A 19,899-nucleotide genomic window follows, 5' to 3' on the forward strand; every position below is an offset into this window, starting at 1 on the left:
GTGACCTCTCTTACTGGACTGAGAGACCCAGTCTGTTTTTGTTTTTCTGGCTTATGTGAGGTGATTGTTTATGACTTTGTTTTATGACCAAAACTAGCTAAAGTGGTCATTACTACAATACAGATGTGCAAAATTGAGCAATGTCCTGCTTCTGGTAAAAGGAATTAGAAAAATGAGAGGTATTTATTGCATATTGTGAAAAGGAAGTCAGTCATCTGAGGTCAGTTCACACATAACCTGGCAGTGTGACAAAAATATGAGGGAGTGAGCTCATTAGTGAAGCTTTTGATAATATCTCACATAGCAGAGCTGCAGTCTTTCAGGTTATTAATGCATTAATTGTAGTTACGCTAAGTGACCTGATTCGCAAAGGCTAGAAAAATGTGAAGAGGGAAGGAATGGCAGCCTTCTCATTACACACATACAACCCAGACTACATAAAAATGCTTTATTTGTTTTTTTTGCTTTGCTGCATCTTAAAGTGCAGTACTGAAAAGCAAGCGTATTAACAAGGTACCCCTGAAGACAAAAGTGTGCCAAAATGTGCCTGAAAAGGCAGTACAGTGAGAAGAAACCAAGTGAGAGCTGGAAAACACCATCAAGAACTTAATGCCCACCAGAAGCCACTCAAGCGCATTACTGCTCATTAAAAAATGCCAGAGGGATCACAGAGCTGAGAAAACACACTGGCAAAACCTTTTGCAGTTCATTTGAAATAAGTAACTGGTGGGAATAAAACACTTCTCCCATTAGAGGAATATATTGTTATTGCTTCTGATACAGTGTCATCGGTCCACACCATTCATACAGTAACGCCCCCTTTTCCAAGGCACTTGGGCCGAGTGATCCAAACCAAATAAAAACAGTCTGACAAGCACAATTACGTTATGAGACATGATGACAGCGATGATAATCAAAACACTCTGTGGCCCATTTCTGACAACGGCTCATAACTTTGAAAATCAATAAGGGAAAATGACAATAACAATAACAACTGCCACATTATCATATTATATTACACAACATATTACAGCCTCATCATTAGAGCATCTCTTTCATATTATGTTCCCTTTGTGGAGTCGAGATGAAGTGTATAAATGCCTGATAGAGAGATTTTAATATGACTTTGTTTTCTTGATATCTCACAGTGCGCGCAGCAAACAGTACTCAGTCAGTGTCATCAGTTCACAAGGGGTTGCTTCTCCTTATCGAAAACAGGCACTTTATTCATTACTTAGATAACAGCAATATATTATGGTCTAAATCAAAAGAGCTCATTGTGTCATGAATAATCATAATAAAAAGTATAATCAGTCAAAAGGAGAGCGGATACACAGAAGGAAGCTTTAAGCCATAAATGTCAACTTTAAACAACTATGTACTTTGTAAACAACTTAAGACTACAGTATGTAGACAAATATTTATGAAAGCCTGAATAGTGCGCCTGAAGGCACCACTGAAGCTGACTGACTGTAAACTAAAGCAACCACACACTTATACGTGGAAATATATTATTCAAAAAAAGTACAAAGAAAAGATGTTAAATAACACTGTGGTGCTAGACATACTTAATATATTAATGATAATAAAAAATGTGTGTCTCTGCATAAATAACTTCTCATAAAGTTTCATTTCTGTCCTTTTCCACTTACACTACCAGGACTGAGATTAAAGTTAAGGTTTCCCTCTTTGGATTTTAATATCATATTTTTGAGACACTGGCTGTAACTCAATATTAGCATTCAAAAGCAATGCTTGTGCGAGCAAAGGCAGAATAAAACGTCTTCCTCTGAGTCCTGAATCAAATATCAGCTCCAATAAAATGTCCCTTTTTTAAACTATTTTATTACTAATGGAAAGTGGAGATGGAAAATTATGCATTAATTTTAGTGAGAAATAGATTAATTTTTGTGTCCTGTCTTTTGAAGTTCACACCCATCTGGTGGTTCAGGTGAAAATATGAGGCTAATCAGAGGCTTCAGACTTTTCCTTTGTTTTCACTTTAAATCCTCCACAGACATTCAACAGAGAGAGCCTGTTTATTTGTCACTGACACCATCTTCACCGCCTGCCAGTTAGATAATCATAATTTCTTAGTATTTCATTAAACCCACAGAGATGATTCTATTTTCAGTGTATATGTAATGTGTCTGATAAATAAGTAGGTGTCTTTTTTAATGGAGACAGTTTTCTTACACGTAGCCAGTACAGCCTGTCCCAGAGAATTTGTTGTATTAATATATTATTATATAGATTTTTAAGCAGCAGGGTTTGCTGTACAGCCTTTATAAGATGCCTGGGGATGTATCTATTTGCATTCCTTATCAATAACTGTCACGTATAGTCAGGAACATTACAGCACTGATGCATTATGTTTCGTAGAAGGGGCCTCTGAGTAGTTTGAAATGAAATTCTCCTGAAAATCAGGTTTGTATGAAATCAATTTTTGTCAAAAGTAACAGCTCCGTCAGAAACAATCTGTGTTTTCTTCTTCCAGAACTATGAACAAAACATGAGATGGGGTTGTGGATTCAGAGGCTGTTTTGACTGAGATGAGTAAGCGGTTTTAGAAGGCATGAGTCAACGCCACAGTGACCTCTTCCTCTCTGGGGTTGGCACTTATTTGAAGAGGCTGAGTGAAGGAGGCAGCTTTCATCATACAGGCTTTACCTGCTTCCATACAGTAGTACACCCATACGCCCAAGGTGAGGCTTGGATTGCTGTTGGAGTCCTTCACAACAGCTGGAAGTTTGGTTGAGATGCAGAGGGGCCTCGACAGATCCAAAATGTCACCTGTGAGCACCTGACTGTCTAGCAGCCACTCGTTACCTGTAAAAAACAGGAAACAGAAATTTGTAGTCCAAAAAAGAATGGTAAATAATACTAATGTTCTTGCAAGGAGGTCATTGACAAAAAGCAAAGCCTCATTTTGGACGCAGTTCATTCACAAAGTGTCTGCATGAAAATGTCTGTCTGACATCTAAATTTATTGTTGAGTGTGATAAGGTGCACCCTGTGTACTAGACTGGCTCGAGTCGAAGCATTACATAGCACTGCTAAATGGACTCTGCTAAAATATTACACCAAACCCACATAACCCCACTAAAATCAGATGAAGTGAGGGGCAAGGACATGAGTTTTCTAAAACGTGGGGGATATTTTTAGAAACAAATGCTCATCAGAAGAGATGGGATGACTGAAAGATAAATCAAAGTTGAAAAGAAAAGGCCAGAACTTCAACTGTGAGAAAATATTATTATGCCAGAGAGACCATCAAATCCATGCCAGCAATGATTAATGAAGCTGATGCCTAACATGAGGTCCCAGGGAAGCCATTTCTAAAAAGCCACTAAAAAACAATTTAGATCTGGCGTGCACTTCTAACTTGATCCATTAAAATTCCTGCCTCTCTGCTCTGATCTGATCAGCATAAGTCTAGACTGGGTATAATCGGACAGCGGAGGATCACGTAACATAGCCTGGTAGCTAATTATGTGAACCAAGGCATGTCGTCTTATCGAAATGTTCTAAAAATAGCCCGCTGATATCTCTGACTGCATGCTGCATCGCTCACAATGATGGAAACACTTTTGTTCCAAACCTAATGAACGGACCATCAACCGTCACTAACATGATATCTCCAATCACTTCACACTCGATCTTAGGGTCAGTCTACTGTTGATTACAAATGGACAGTGAACACTGAACAAAGCCATTGTACAGTGCAAAGCAGTAGAAATCATATAATAAATCATCCATGCCATGTATAATCTCACTGGTATCTCACTGGTACTTTAAAAGACAATGTATTTCTCTATCCTCAGCTGAGTGTAGGCTGGCAGAGTGAGGATCTGCTTGTTGTACAGTGAGAACGACGTGAAGGTTAAGCATCATTCACTTCCATTATTTTTTTGACAGAACCATGGATCACAGACCAAATTAAAGCCTAGTGGGAGAGGTTGAAAGGCTCACATTCAGAATAGGCTCATTCTAAATGAACACATTTGGGTTCCAACTCTGACTTTGGCTACTGTCACAGGTAGATATAACTTAAACAAAGCAGGCAATTGAGGACTTTCTTTGCTTTTGAAACGTAATGAAAACAATAGAAGTCATGCCTTGCTTAGCATGAGTGTGAGGCGACTGGAGAGACAAATGCACTTCCACAAGAGCAGCCAATTTGTGTGGAAATGGGATTTGTCTGTTCATCACTGTAACTTCCTGACGGTCCTCTCACTTAAATCCCTCCACTTTTCCTCAATAAACCTTTTCTAGCAGGTATTTGTCAAGTCTTTGTCAAATACTGCTGTCTTTTCAGAACGAACTGTTCGCTAAACCCCCTCCTCCGAACCGCGACTGTCCAGTCATAGCTTAGCCACCATGAGTAGGCGCCGCAGCTATCTGGCTATGTGCATCTCCACATGTTGAAGCGGTGTGCATATGGCTGTAGAAAAAGCAAGACACTCAGTATATAAAGAGTTTGTGTACATATTTTTTCAACGCTTATAAGAACACAAAAGCAAAAGTAAGGAATTTAAGAATTAAAGAAGTTGGTGTGTTTGTCTGCTCTAAACTGAGTTGGTTAAAAGTTAGCATGTATAGCTAACTAGTTTACCACAAGTAGTAATGCTAATGTAGCATGAAAAATATACAAAAACAATGGTCTCATTCACTAGCCTCAATGTTTTAGATGATATCATACATGTAGCTGGTTTTTGTTTCAGAATGAGTCAACTGACAGTTTTCAAACAACTTACGCTGCTAATGATTTTTAGCTAGCTGACTTTGCTAGCTACCGTACAATATGCTAAGACATTTCTCGTTTCAGCCATTTTAAAATTGACAGTTGGTGGCCAGAACTGAGAGGCCTGTTTTTGTCTACCTTTGTATGAAATCAAAGACCCATTATTTTTAAAAATTACAATGAATTTCAAGTATTAAATTTGCCACTGATATCAGCATAAACCTGAATGAAGCGATGCATAACATTTATAGCAATGATTGAACTCACCCTCAGCTGAGAGAGCCCAGCAGCTGGGGGCCTCGTCAGTGAGTTTGGTTCCTTCTGGAAGAGACAGGGTCAGTGACAGGATGAGAGTTTGGCCCGCAGACACTGCTACTGGTGGCATTGCTTTCCTGGCAGCTGATTTTGGCAGTGTGGGGGCTTTGGCAGGAGCTGAAGTTTTTGTGGGTACTGAGTCTGTGCACTCCATGGATATGGGGAACTGGATAGGAGAGAAATTTGGGTATTTGAATTAAAGAGGAGCAAGGAGAAGGCTGTTGATACTTACCATGTCCTTTCTTTGTAACCTTTTATCCAAACTCTTCTGGTACAAAAGTTGCTAGGGTAGTTAAATTACATACACGCAGACAAAAGTTTAAGTGCTTTCTCAAGGTTGGAGGTGAGTTTTTCTCACAAACTAACCAGTGAGACAGTCTTGGAGGCCAGGTCCAGAATTTTGACTTGGTGGTTGTTGGTATCTGCCACATAAATAATCTTCCCGTTGTCACTGACACAAATTCCTCCAGGTTCATTGAAGCAGGATTTGTTGAATTCCGGGCCCAGAGTATCTCCAGCCTCCCCTGTCCCTGCTAATGTGCTGCACTGCTTTGTCTTTGGATCCACCACCTTGATCTAAATCACACAAATAGACACATTGGCCAAAAAACAAAGCCGGGGTTGTTAAAAAAAAGAAAAAAGAAGGTCAAATCCTGTATGTTTCCTGTATGGTGTCAGATCAAAAGTTTTGTGTTGCCACTCAGCAACATAAAGGAACCTCTTATGACGACAGAAGCATCAAATCTGAGCACAATGCAGCTTTGAACTACAGCCTTGTGACATGCAACAGTTACCTTGTGGTTGTAGGAGTCGGCCACATAGAGCAGGCTTTGTTCGGGAGCCCAGGCAACACCGAGAGGATGCTGCAGCTTGGCGTCCACTCCTTTCCCGTCTACATCCCCGAAAGCAAAGAGGTTCTGGATTAAAGAAGATAAATCGTTCAGAGGAGATCAAATGAAGATAAAAAAACGTACAAACGCCCAAACTGCAACTTGTGACAACTACATTTAAGCTCAACGTGGGTCAAAGAACAGAGGATCCAATCTAAATTTGCGAACTGCCTCTAACCATACGTAAAACATTTTTAACCTGTCAAGATAAAGGACTTTCTTCTGAAAACACAGACCAAAGCCTTTTCTATACACTATAAATGATCAGTTTCTATTAGAAGAGCACTTGAAATAAAAGCATGAAAGCAAAACTGGCTTCATTATCTTAGAGGTCTCTGAATAATTCATACAGGAACAGTAACACAAGGAGTATTATGTCACATTTGTAAGAAACACCAGAAATATGGTGGATATCTTTAAATCACAATAGCTACAGATCCAAAAGTAGCTGGATGAGTCATTCTTGAGAAGTTTTGTAGAAAAGTACAATACCATTCATGATAAATGTCATTAAAATATTACAAAGGAGAACACTTTCTAATTATGTGGAAGAAATAGTTTTTAAAAGACGATTCCTTGTGGTTTTTCTCAAAGTGACAATAAGCAAATTAAGTGTTTTTGTGCTGCAGATTGTTTCAGGCCAACATGATCCTAAACAGACAAGTAACTATTATAGCCAATCAATAAACAATTTGTGAGAAATTGGGGGGGGGACTGAAACAAATAGCTTTTCACTTTGTATCACTTGGGTTAATAAACAAAACAATGAGATAGAAATCTTATTTAAAAAAAGTCTCATGATTCTCTACGGCCCTCTGACTCTGCACAGCTGCAGCGTTCATTCAACAATGGCGGCTGAAAAGGAAACAGATCTTTGGGTAAAAGTCTGTTACTGCAAAAGTGGAGTTTGTTCCAAATGCCAGTGGGTTTACATCTGCTCAGATATTCATCTTCTCTGCATGAGTGTGCCCTCTGTCTCTGATTGTGATGCAGCAGAAATGTAAAATCTCTCTATGGTGCAAAGGAAGTGCTCAAACTAAGGATGAAGAATGGGTAAAAAATGCATTTGGTGGAAGGATAGAAATGCAGTGCATTGCCTGTACAAAGACACTTACTGTTCCTGACTTATTCACTTTGTGCTTTTAGTTTGAAAAAATACAAGGCTCCGGGGTTAACATAAAAACTGTGATGTGCAAAAATCAAAAGGCTTAAAAGAGTAGTTTGACATTTTGGGAAAAATGCTTATTTGCTCTCTTGCCAAAAGTTAGATGAGGAGATCAAAATCATAGTCATGACTGTTTGACAAATACAAAGCTATAGCTAGCAGTTAGTTAGCTTAGCTTAGCATAAAGACTAGAAACAGGGAGAAACAGCTAGCCTGGCTCTGTCTGAAGGTGGCAAAATCCACCTGCCAGGACCTCTACAGGTCAAATATTAGCATATTGTATCTTGTTTGTTCAGTCTGTACAGTAAGCAAGGTGTTAGTCTCTGTTGGTTGAAAAACTCCAGGAAGTCACTGAGCCCAACCAAGAAAAACTTCAGCACCCAACTGCGTGTAAAACCACAGCTTGTTCTACTTACAATTTTTGCTTTTGTATGAATTACACAAACAAGATAAAACATGTTCATCAGTAAATTTGGGATTTTGTTACCTTTCGACAGAGCTAGGCTAGCTGTTTCCCCATTTGCAGTCTTTAAGCTAAGCTAACCAATTCCTGGCTGTATCTTGATATTTAGTCTGAAAATGGTTAAAATCCTCTCACCTAACTCTTGGTGAGAAAATGTTTCAGTGAAGTTCCCAAAATGTTAAACTTCAACTCTTTGAACACTGAAAACACTGTATTGAACAGTGGATAGAGCTCAGCTGATGCAAATCAGTCCTAGTTTTTGCTAAAATACTGTCAGCAGTTTCTAATTAAATTATATAATCTTTTCAAGTATTTCAGGACAAAATAAAATCAGTGTGGATAGGTTGTTAAGAATAGACAGTTTGAAATCATGATCCCAGTCATAAGATGGATTAACATAAATAAAAAAGTGTTCAAGGAGCTGGGGAATGATTAAGTAATGGTCAGGTACAACATGTGTTGTTACTAATATGGTGCCATTAATCCTGTTTGAGGTTTTATGTTTCATTGTCTCAGTTAAAAAGCTAAAATGTCTACAGGCAGTAGACCATAGAGTATATTAATGGTTTTTGCTGGCTCACTGCCATGTTGAATAAACTGTATATGACTCTCCAGTTAATTACTCCCTATTCTCATGAGTGACTACAAACTTTAGAGCTCTTGGGGCTTTCCAAAAATACACCAGATTTGCAGCAGGGCGGCTGTGAGGACATGAAAGTACTACCAAAAATTGTTTTCCAGGCTTTGCTTCAGCAGCAAACAAGAGAGGCAGTGTTTATTTATGGATTTAAAAAAAAAAAAATAATCAATATTTTCTATCTATAGACGAATGGCCCTGAAAACTTGTGTTTGTCTAAAATTTACAGAGTAGCGTGCAACTGTTTTGTGCAGCTGGAAATGTAGATTAATGTGCAGGTTTTACTTTGTGTGTTTGCTGTTGATGGATGGAGGCAGAGTCAGGTACAGAACATATTATCATTGAAAGTATTGCATGAGAGGGCATTCAGTTCTTGCAGTCTGCTTTGGGAGTGTGCTTTTAATTTCCTCCACTGTCTGTTCAAGCTGCTGTTCACTGTATTGTCTTTAATATTAACAATAATCTTACAATTAGAGGGTATGAGAAATGTTATGGACCTTAAATTCACCAAAGATGAAAACTCCCTTAAAGCCACTTGGGATGCTTGTTCTCTGTGGCTGGCTTGACCATGCTAGTGTAAAGAAGTAAACTAAAAGGTATCTAGCAGAAGAAAGAAATCAATCAACAAATCAATCAACAACACCCACCAAGGGGTCTCGCTCCCCCCCAACCAGCAGCTTGACGCCTCCGTCCTTCAGCGCGAGCGTGCGGATGGTGCTGCTTTCACTATCGGCCACATACAGACAGCTCCAGGGCTCCTGTGGGGCCAAAGCCAGGCCCGAGGGCTGAGCAAAGCTGGCTTTGTGGGGGTAGGAGTTGTTTCGGTTCTCCTCGCTGCCACTTCCTGCCCATCGCACACACGTCCTCGCCTGGAACTCACTGTTGCGAAATAGAAGATAATGACAAAACACTGCGATACATAGCTGAATATGGAGAGAACAAATAAATGGTTTAGATCATGATGATGGTTTACTCATCATAGATATGGTTTCTTTGATGATGCTAAACCTAGATTATTTCTCAAGATGGAGATCCCCTCGGCTGGAAATCTTGATTTGTGGTTAATGTGGACAAATTATTACAAAAATCTTGTGATTCATAGTCATGTAGCATATTTCTTTATTTGCTTTCTTTGCTTTAAAGGGTTCCTGTTGCCAGGTGGCCACAGTGGTCATGCACCAGTCTCTCACCTCCCTTTGGGCAGACTTCCATCTGCTAGGAACAAAGCCCAGATCTGGTGGGTCCCTGCCATGGCTATCCACAACACGTTATCTTCAACGCCGCCTACACATGCAAACGAAATGTACATTCATTAACACACACCCAGAAACACACTGTGAGTCCAGAACCAGGAGACTTGTGTCACTGCTTCTGGCTGTCTAGCAGTCAGCCACAATCACCCAGATGTTACTAATATTGCCCTAAACATAAAAAGCTCTTACAGATGTTTGAGAAGTTTACTTTGAGCATAAAAAAAAGCTATTATGATTTTCTTGTGACTGAAAGAAACATTCATTCATAATTTTTTACTCCAAAGAAATATCTGTGCAAATCTGAAAAAAATCTGAAAAAAAAACAAAAAAAAAACTGTGATTGTCTGTTGAAGGCTAAGTGTTAGAAATGAGTCAGAGATGCAGCTATGCAGGTTTAAATGATGGCAGCCTGTCTGATGAAGCCCATATGCTGCCTCAGAAGCACTCAGCAGGGACGCTGCTGCCATTATGATGGATACACAGCCCTTACAGACATACAGTATCTCAGTTGTATTTTTAATGCAGCGCAGAGCTCAGCCCTTCTTGATCACATCTGGCGGACTGTCAGGAACATTTGACAACTCCGGCACCTCACTCAGTGACAACATCAGTGGTACTGTAGTACTTTATAGTTCAAAAGGTGGAGGCTCCTCTTGATTTGGTCAATTTAATTATTCATACATGTGGTGAATAAATCATGAATATGCAATGAGTGTTTGCATGTACTCTCAAAGGACAATGTTAGTGGCGTTAAAGGTCTGATACCACATCCTCAGACCATGTGGTGGTGTTTCACAGCAGCAGGTTATGTCATCCATCAGCCTGTGCAGAAACTGTGACTAAGACTGATTACCTCTAGCTTCCAAGCTGGGTGCAACTGCTAAATAACGGTTCTGATGGCCAAAAATGTATGACTGTGATCAATCATTCAATCGCCATACCTCTAAAATGTAAACACTAACTGATGATGAGTACAGTACTCGCCACAGGCAGAATAAACAACTCTGTCCAACTCCTCTGTTTATCTTTCTTTCACAAGGACAGTCCAACACCTATTTTAACCTTCCTTCAAATACAACCGACGGCTCTTAAAACATCTCAAACTTGAACAAGCTCTTAGACAACTAAAAGTAAACAATGCTAACCTGATGCAAGAGGGCTGTAAGAAAAACAGATGACATAATAAATTAAAATCTGAAATGAATCATTTTAAGTACTATAGTTTGACATAGTTATGAAATGGAAAAAAAACAAGCACTTAGGGTTTTAATTGTAAATTAAGTCATTCGGTTGGCACATTTTAAAACTGCATTTGAACAAATAAATAACCCACTAACAAGGGCTTATATTGTGAAAAAGGCAAAGAAATAAATACATTTTTTCTGTAGTCTGAATGCTCACAGTTAACAAGGCTTGATGGCAACACAAGACATACACTAACATTTAGAGATAAAAGGTCAGAGAGATTCAAAAGTTACAGTTGAAAAGCTTTCTACTTTGGTTGATAAAATAAAAACACTGTGTGGCAAATATTGAAAAAGATTAATAATAAAGGAACTCTGCATGCCCAAGGCAAAATAATAAAAGGAAGGCATTAAGTGGGATTGAGCTTTGATTTTGAAGTGGAGGTCTTAGATTACTTTGTGAGAATATGAAAGACCTTGTCAGGTAGCTGACAGTAGTTTGGAACTTGCATAGTTTCCATTTATTGATTTGCAAACTCAAAATGACTCAGTAGAACTAAAATCTTTTAACTGAGTAACCTGTATAAATTAGATCCAATAGATTAAAAAGTCTCTTCCAATAACTTAATTAGCCCATTCAATTTTCTACCCACCTTTGTGAATACCTAAACATTGTGTGTGATTTATGCACGGACAACTTTTCTATTCACAAGTAGGTTCACGTCAAAGAAAAACAAAGAACTTAGATGTTGATGACTACCTGCTTTCAATTTGTTCTGTAAATCACTCATAAAGGCCTGTTTGTTTTCTATTTCAGCCTATTTCAATTTTGAAGGTGAGCAACGTAATGTGTGTATATGATGTAATTTGTTTTAATAAATATAGGAATATATAGAAAACATTTGATATCAAGTATCTGTGCATGTTTTATTCTCTAACAGCACTAAATATGCAAGCTGCAAGGTGTGATCACACTAGGATTCACACCCCAGTCTTTTCAAAGAGGGTGAAATATAGGCACTTCCTGTTTTCTTTCCACCTTCACTGTCACCTCAATCTGCCTGAACTCTGATCTGCTCAACAGCGAGACCCGACAATGCCCAGTCTGAGAGAGGACGTGTGGTTGTCTTCTTCAGGAGTTATTGATTGTATAGCAGCGTGTAAAGAGATAACAAACAGCGGGGTAGAGGGGATTCTGTCTGGCGAGCGGTGAGAGCAAGGGCAGGTGCAGAGGGGAGAGACTGTAAAATGTTGTAAATGTTGCCCTTCAAGTTCACAAAACTCACCGGCAGTGCCGAGAGCCACATCCCAAGGAGAGCTGATTGGCTGCTGAGGTCCCATGGCCCCACCCTCTTTGTCTGTGCCTTGAGTTCCTACGCCAGCAAGAGTGCTGACTTTCCCTCTGACAGGTCAATCTAACACACAGCCACATAAACAGTCAGAAATGTAGAGACAGTCACTGAGAGAGATAAAAATACAGTTACTATAAAAGGTGGTGGTGGATGCTACCTTTCGAATCAGGTGGTTCTCAGTGTCAGCCACGTATACTGTGTCTCCTTTAATGGCTACACCTTGGGGGGAGTTAAAGGAAGCTTCAGACAGGTCACCATCTTGTCTCCCACTTTCAGGTCCTGTGAAAGAAGTGATAAAAATTATGGAGTCAGCATTATTTAATCTAATGTGCTCATCGCTCAACAAAGCTCATTGTCAGTCCACATTGACAGAGACATTTTTTAAAGAATTTGTCCTATAAATATCAATTTAAATCTGCTTCACACTTTGAAATTCATCTTCATGCTCACATAAATATTATGTGTGCGTAGAGATGATGTCAACCCACAAAAATAAAACAAATCCTGTGTTTTTCCCCCCTCATTTTGTCCACACTTAGGTCAGCCAGTGCCAGTTCCCAGCATGTACAAGTCCCTGCTGCTGCCAACCTCTCTGTTGGTCTGGGGACAACACAGACAACCATGTGGCTCCTCTGAGGGTTGTTGAGGCATGTGAGTTATCTAAAAATATCAGTTCTGCTTAAATGTTGTTGTTAAACTCGAAGAGATTCTAATTATTAGAAAGCAAGGCCAAGATTTTTTTACATTTGCACATAATTTAAAAAGATTTATGTCTTTTCTTTCAAAATACCATAGATAGGAGGTATGATGATGTAATGCAAACATCGAGAGAGTGTTTATCTCTATCCTGTATCCCACTTCTTACCTCCTATGACATGTGTCAGCTGCCCGGTAGAGGACACCAGCAGAATCCGGTGATGCCCAGTGTCCGCTATGGCCAGCCTTTTCTTGCTGTCGTCCACAGCCACCTTCCCAGGAAAAGACAGGATGCTGGGTGGCAGGGAGTCTCTGTACAGCTTGATCCCCACTGGGTGAGGCTTCAGCACGCCCCGCTCCCCGTAGTAACGGAGGGTGCTATCGGTAAAAAGCGCCAGCCTGTCGCGGTGGCCTTCGCCCACAAGGGAGAAGAGCAGGTTGCCGCGCGGTCCAAGCAGGACCAGCGTGGGCCAGCAGGACACCTCCAGTTCATGCCAGAGGTGCGCCTCGCTGTCATTCACCACTGGGTGGCAGATGTCATAGCGGAGAACAGCACTGCGAACATTGTCCAGGACCTTTGAAGGGTTGGTTACAAACATAGAAAAATGAGTAAAGAGCCATGAACCTACACAATATTAATTCTTTAACTGAATTTATAATAAGTTATAATTTGATTATCAATCTGCCAATGAATTTCCAGATTATTAAATCTGTAACATGTCTGTAAAATATAAGAAAATAGTGGAGGCACATCATCAACCCTGCACAACTGAGAGGCTAAACCTGCAAATGTTTGACATTTTTGCTTAATAAATGACTGAAATGATAAATCAATTATCACATTAGTTGGAGATTCGTTCATCTCCTATTGAATATTAAATGATTAAATCATGTTTTGAATGAACTGAGAAAATGAAACCAATAGACAGCTCATGTTCTAAATTTGGAAATTCTTTTATTAAATTAAGGAATTCATGTTCATCTGTCTTTAGAGCTAATTTGTTGGAATGGAAAATAAATATTACCATTTCATCACAACAGACAAACTACAGTTATTCTGGAGCAAAATAAATACTCAAATGATTTATATTTTAAAAAAGTGAATCTGACCTCAAGTGGAAATGTTCCCAAAAAAAAAAAAAAACAGACAGTATCAGGAGGATTTTCTTCTTAGTACAAATTCTGGTCTTAAACTGATTTTAAAAAAACATTATAGATCTGATAATTCTGACAAATAATGTCTGAACTGCCAATATAATACACAGATATGCTTTTTTTATGTAGGGAAAGAGTGGTTCATGTTGACAAAGGATTGTCTTGCATCACACTCAAATTTAACAGTGTTCCCAAAATTACTCACATTTGTTGGTAGTTTGCTGTTATGAAAACAAAGGAGAAAACAAAACCAGATAAGCCTTTCCAAAGGGAAAAGGGATGACTAACAGTAAAAACCAGTTACCTTTTCATTGGGGAATTTGGCAGAGTGTACACCAACAACAACCAATCCATCTGACAGAGAGATTAAACAGATAGAAAGACAAAGAAAAAAAATTAAAAACAGCCCAACACAAATCAAAACTAGCCACTTTTTAATTTTCAGGACATGTTTTTTTCCTTTTTGAGCTTTATTCCCTCACAAAAAAGCCCATTGTCTGTCAGTTTGTTACATAACTGAGTGGCAGTCATTGGAAGATACAGAGATGGTTCAAACTTGTGCTCATCTAGTAATATCCATGGAAAATCTTTTTTCTAAATTGCTGTTGCATAAGCCTGATCAATAACAAGGTCTTCCTTCATTAATCTGTTGGTGATCTCCGAGAATAAGTTAACGTAGGTCTCAGTGAGGGTGTTGGAAGTGTTTTAGCGCCTTTAGTGCGGGATGTACATGATTATCTCAGTAATTTCTCAGTAGTCATCAAAGTCAAATTTCACATTCGATAAGGCCAGCGGATGTTTAAATGTTATGCAACTGAATGTTGTGTAAAAGCAGTGGAAAATACATATTTGTGATGCCCTTCTGAACAAACCCTTTTGTGGTGCTAAAATTCTGACGGAAGTGGCCTTACAGAGCAGATATCTCGATAAGTTTCCTTCCTGTTTCCCAGTCAGTGTGGGACTCTGTTCAAAACAGTCACTTTTTGTACTCATGTCATTCCTTGATTCAAAAACTTAACAATACTGTGTGTAAACACAGCCAGAATGGAGAGACAGAAATATCAAAGGTACCTTTATTCACATGGAATCAAGCTTGACAGCTGGTAAAGAGATTTCTGTGGACTATAATTTATATAACATAGTAATGTTAAACCCTTGCAATTAAAGTTTACAGTGTTTTATTACATTATTTAACTTCCAGACTGTTTTGAAGGTGAGGGCACACCTTATTATGAAAGTTTCTGATTTATACTCTGCATGCATTATACCCAATTTAGATTAACAACACAACATTCTTTTTGGAAATTACCACAATAACAAAAAAGAGTTTAATCTACCAAAAAATGTATTGTTTGCCCATATTCATGTAACTTTTCATAGTATTAGCAGTTTGTCAAGTTCTACTTGACAGGCTGTTATATAAATGGTTAACATACAAGAATTATGTGCAAATCCAGGGAACTGAGGCACAGTCTGAAACCAGAATATTAACTGCAATCATAAAAAATTGGAAATTAAAATTGGACTCCTATCCACTGAAGCCTTGAAATCAGAAAATGAGTAAAGTCACAGAAAAAAATGCATAATTTAGTCGCAAGATGAACTCTAATTTAGTTTGGTTTTTCTCACACAAAACAGGTCAAGCTTTTATATTCTAATTTAGATTTCATAACGCCTTGTTTGGCACACTGCATTGCATGCAATTTCCGATGACAGCCAAGTAAACAGAAGCCCTCGGCCCTCCATAAATAGGACCCTACTGGACACTTCCTCGACAGAAGTATAAAACACTCAATTCCAAATCTCCGAACCCACCACAGCCTGCGGTGGATTTCGTCACCCATGGCCTCTGCCAAGCAGTACAGCACCAGCACAGATTGTAGTGACGATGGGTGGGTGGCAGGGCGGACTGTGGGAGTGACTGGACGGGGTGGCTCCCACACCTCACTGACCAGAGCAGCAAACAGAATGTACCCATAGCAGTGCCAAAGATAAGGCAAGTATGATAATGTGCCGTGTCACTGCGGTGTGTGTTTATGTATGTATGTGTGTGTGTGTGTGTGTGCGTGTGTGTGTGGGTGGGGGTTCTGGGTCGAGCCTGGCTCGCTACTGAATTTCAAGCTGCACAGCTTCCTCAGATGATGCCTTGAAGGACCAGCAGGATGCCAGAGTCAGTTGGATGTGATTATGCTTTACATGGAGTGTACAGAGTCATACAGTGAACTGTGGAGTACAATTATAGGCCCCCGTACTCACTCACTGACATTGCAGCTTGAAAATATTTTTAGTCACTGTCTCTTCACAGCTGAGATAAGGGCCTTCATACTCTTAGAACAGAGGAGGACAAGTTGATGTACTACAGTTTTCCTGCCCCAGTGAACTTACACATGTTCCCATGACGCAGCATTACACACAGTAAGGTACCAAGTGATTTGTTTTACCTCAGTAAGGCCTGCCAGGCTTCTGCCTCCTGCAAAGGCCCAGTGTACCTGCTGTATGACTTTAAGGAAAATGCAGTCTGGTGCTTTTTAGGGGCATCTTTCAACATTTAATAATTAATTGGGGGAGGGATATCATTTCATTCAGGTCAGCGTTTTGTTTCACCTACTTTATGCACTTTATTTTTATCTTCCATTCCTTCAATATGTAGGGTAAACAAATGGTGGCTCACCACAGCACTGGACAGCAGCCAGTGATTTCTTTGTTTATAGACACTGGACACAATTTGTCATAAAGCTCGCAGACTCTCCTTAAGCTTTACAATGAGTTTCAAAGTGTGTTGTAACACAGTCTATTGGAGATAAAAGCCAACCCACTAACATGTGGTGTGTGTCTGAAATTCACAATGGGCAGGCTTAGAATTCACACTTGACAGTTTAATTTTGGCCTGATTTTCCAGCTATCTGGTGAAATTACATTATAAAAATGCACTAAATGAACTAAGTGTATGCAAAATGTTTGACCAATCATTCAGAATTATGAGACTTGCCTCTGCACAGTTGAACAATGAGAAATCAACTTGGAACAGAACATTTAGGGTTGTTCTTTTTACCTAAATCATGCAGGTTTATTATGGTGCAACTGTATGCATTTCTCTGTTAATTAAATAATTAAATTAGGTATACAAAATGGTGAGGCATGGCATTGTTACCCTACAGCTACATCTAGTCTCTCACTCCCTCAGGATCAAGAGTCTGTACCTTTAACAGAGTGTTTCTTCTCGAGCTGGTGCAGATCGGGCAGGATGTGCATGCAGTTGATGCAGCAGTAAGTGAAGAAGTCCAGCACCACCACTTTCCCTGCCAGCTCCTCGTTCAAAGACAGAGGCCCCTCAGTGTTCAGCCATTCCAAGCCTGGAGCAGATCACAGAGTGGAAAATGACGCTGTCATCTTATTAATTATGTTTAGTCACAGTGCAGGAAAATGCTTTACAGTGCCCATCATGGTCCTAGCAGGGTAATGGTAGCAGTCACAAAATACCTAAGGGTTATATCTGTCTCAGGCCTGACACAGCGTTCATGTCACTTTATAGATCAAAGTGATAACTTGGAAATACCTAGAGCTTTAAAGTCAAATACCATAAATAAATTAGCGATCGTGTCTGATAAGTTTCTTGGTCTGATAACATTTGTCACACTTGACTGATGCACCTTCTTTCATATTTTACAGCATATTTGTGTACACATGAACATGCATTGCTTATCATAACGCACTACCACCCCCTCCACATAAACTTCTATTATACTTCCTTTTAGAGACTCATTGTGTTACATGTGCTGCAGCCTAGCTTTGCAATGTCTCCTTTAAAAAACGACTCTTAATCTCAACGGCACTTGACCTGGTTAAATCAAGGTTAAATAACAGAGTGTAAGACTTATCCCCCTTATTTCCATCTTTAAGAATGATGCAAGCACAGACCAAGTGGGAGAAAGAGGAAATAGCTCTCCTGATTTCAAAGTCTTAACATTTTATCTGTTGAAGGGAGTGATTACAGGCTTTATCTGGTGCATGTACTATGTGCAATTGCTATAGTGAAGTTCAATGTGTAAAAAAAGGGTATCTCAAAGTGGGCTGCTATTGGTTTGATGCCTGTGTGGAGAAGACATTATGGCACTAAGTAAAATTAATATATTGTTTATCATTGCAGTATCAAAAGGGAAGTAACTGTACACATTCAAGGAAAATTCTGAAATTAATGGGTCAGGAACACAGTTATAGTGACAAAAAGCAAATGATATAAAATGCTTTTTGACCCTATTGCTGCACAGGAGAATTTTAGATTTTCAACACCTTGTTCTTGTCCCTACGACCGTTAGGTAACCTCATGTTGAGCAAAGGATAACCCTAGAATTTGTCATCCTTAATTGCTCTGAATATAAAAAAACAGGCAATTTAAATCAGTGTCTGCTATGCAGTTTTAAAAATTGTGCCTGTGGGGTTGAGGGCCCCTGGTTATTGTCCCATTAAGCCCTGTTTATTTGGCTGTTTGATGTACTACTATAGGTCCCCATCTACTGGTGTGATTGGATACTGCTAACATGCTGCATCCCTTAACAGAGGACCAACCTGTGGATTCAAACTCAACATGTCTGCAATTACAGAGCCTCCCATCAATAAACCAGAACTTCTACTGGACACCAGAACCATGTAATTCCCTCTTACTGTGAATTATTATCATTATCATTAGAATTCATATGCTGTGTATGTTATTGTTTTAATAAAAAAAATCTGAAGATTACTGCACAGAGATCCTCTGTATTGCTGTCTGAGAAAAGGCTATGTAACATTGTATACATCATATATTTTGTGTGCTGTAAGGTATGTTGCCCCATGTAAAGCAGATATAAGACTAACAGGGACAAGGAGAGCAACATACTATTCTGCGGTCTCTTACATTTTATAGTTTTGTAGCTTGATGATTATCTCATGCTCATTGCAACACAAAGCTTCTGCTTCTAAAATTAGTCTTTGTTTCTAGTGGTGGTAGAGGTACTTAGATGGTTTACTTAAGTAAAAGTACCAACAGTACAGTTTAGAGAAAGCTCTATTTGGAGTAAAAGTACTGCATTTAAATCTCACTTAAATAAAAGTACACAAGTAGTGTCAACAAAATGCATTTCAAGCACAAAAAGTAAAAGTATACTGCTATATCATTATTTAATCATCTACCTCACCAGAGTTAGTTGCAGGTAGTTTAGTTCGACACTTCCTAATTTAGGGATCAGGGCCCTAAAAAGTTTCCCAGGATAAATCTGAAGGGTTACGTGTGATTAACAGGAGATTTTAAAAGGGGGCCTCAACTACACATAGTTTTCAATCTGAGAGATCACAGGTGAAACAGTCTGGACACGACAAGTTTAATCTTTAACACTGTCTTGTATTGTTTTAGCTTATCATACGTTTTAGAGACACATTCTTAGCTGTGCGATAAATGTAGTGAAATAGAAATATGAAGGAGCATAACGTTGAAATACTCAAGTAAAATACAAGTAGACAAGTATACCCTTACAAATTAATGTTAATGTGTGAGTGATACTGTGAGAAACATACAGACAGGGCGACAAAGCGTCCAAGTTGGCTTTTTAAAAGTATTTAAATGCCAGAGAACATTTTTCGTCAAACCCGGAAAGACTGCCTTGAGAGTCCTGTACTGACATGCACTGATAGCAAACTCAACTCGAACAGCTGCTGTATGGACAAAGACACAGTGCTAAGTCAGGTAGAGCTAAAACATGGGCTGACCTGTCGGGAAATCGGGTATCTTCAGGTCCTCTCTCTCGTCTAGTTTTTTCAAATACTGGAGCACGAGATTTTCTTTCTCCTGTGGTGTTGTAGCGTCATCTAAGGCGAAATCCAGCTGACTTTGGATGGGAAATAAAGTAGAAAGGCTGCACTGGGACGCCATGTTTCTATCAACAACTAGACGGTTAGGTAAATCCACAACGGAGATTCGCGTCGCTAAAAATGTATATAATTCACCAGAAGGTTTGCTTCATAATTTTAAATAATCTTGATAACATAAATATTAAGTAAAATATTTGTGAG

At 39.2% G+C, this 19,899-nt stretch overlaps 1 protein-coding gene across 1 annotated transcript; it reads right to left on the reverse strand.

The window, feature by feature from the left end:
* Nucleotides 1–434: 434 nt before the first annotated feature.
* Nucleotides 435–19,898, reverse strand: nhlrc2 (NHL repeat containing 2). Its single transcript, XM_018698717.2, is given in 13 exon segments — nucleotides 435–2,829; nucleotides 5,012–5,225; nucleotides 5,426–5,635; nucleotides 5,854–5,976; nucleotides 8,862–9,093; nucleotides 9,405–9,498; nucleotides 11,938–12,048; nucleotides 12,051–12,066; nucleotides 12,161–12,282; nucleotides 12,869–13,274; nucleotides 14,159–14,208; nucleotides 17,055–17,207; nucleotides 19,597–19,898. Coding segments are annotated over 13 exon segments (2,157 nt in total). The 5' UTR covers nucleotides 19,760–19,898; the 3' UTR covers nucleotides 435–2,566.
* Between the last annotated feature and the right edge of the window lies 1 nt (nucleotide 19,899).

The sequence above is a fragment of the Lates calcarifer genome, linkage group LG23, assembly GCF_001640805.2.
Source record: "Lates calcarifer isolate ASB-BC8 linkage group LG23, TLL_Latcal_v3, whole genome shotgun sequence".
Taxonomy (NCBI): domain Eukaryota; kingdom Metazoa; phylum Chordata; class Actinopteri; family Centropomidae; genus Lates; species Lates calcarifer.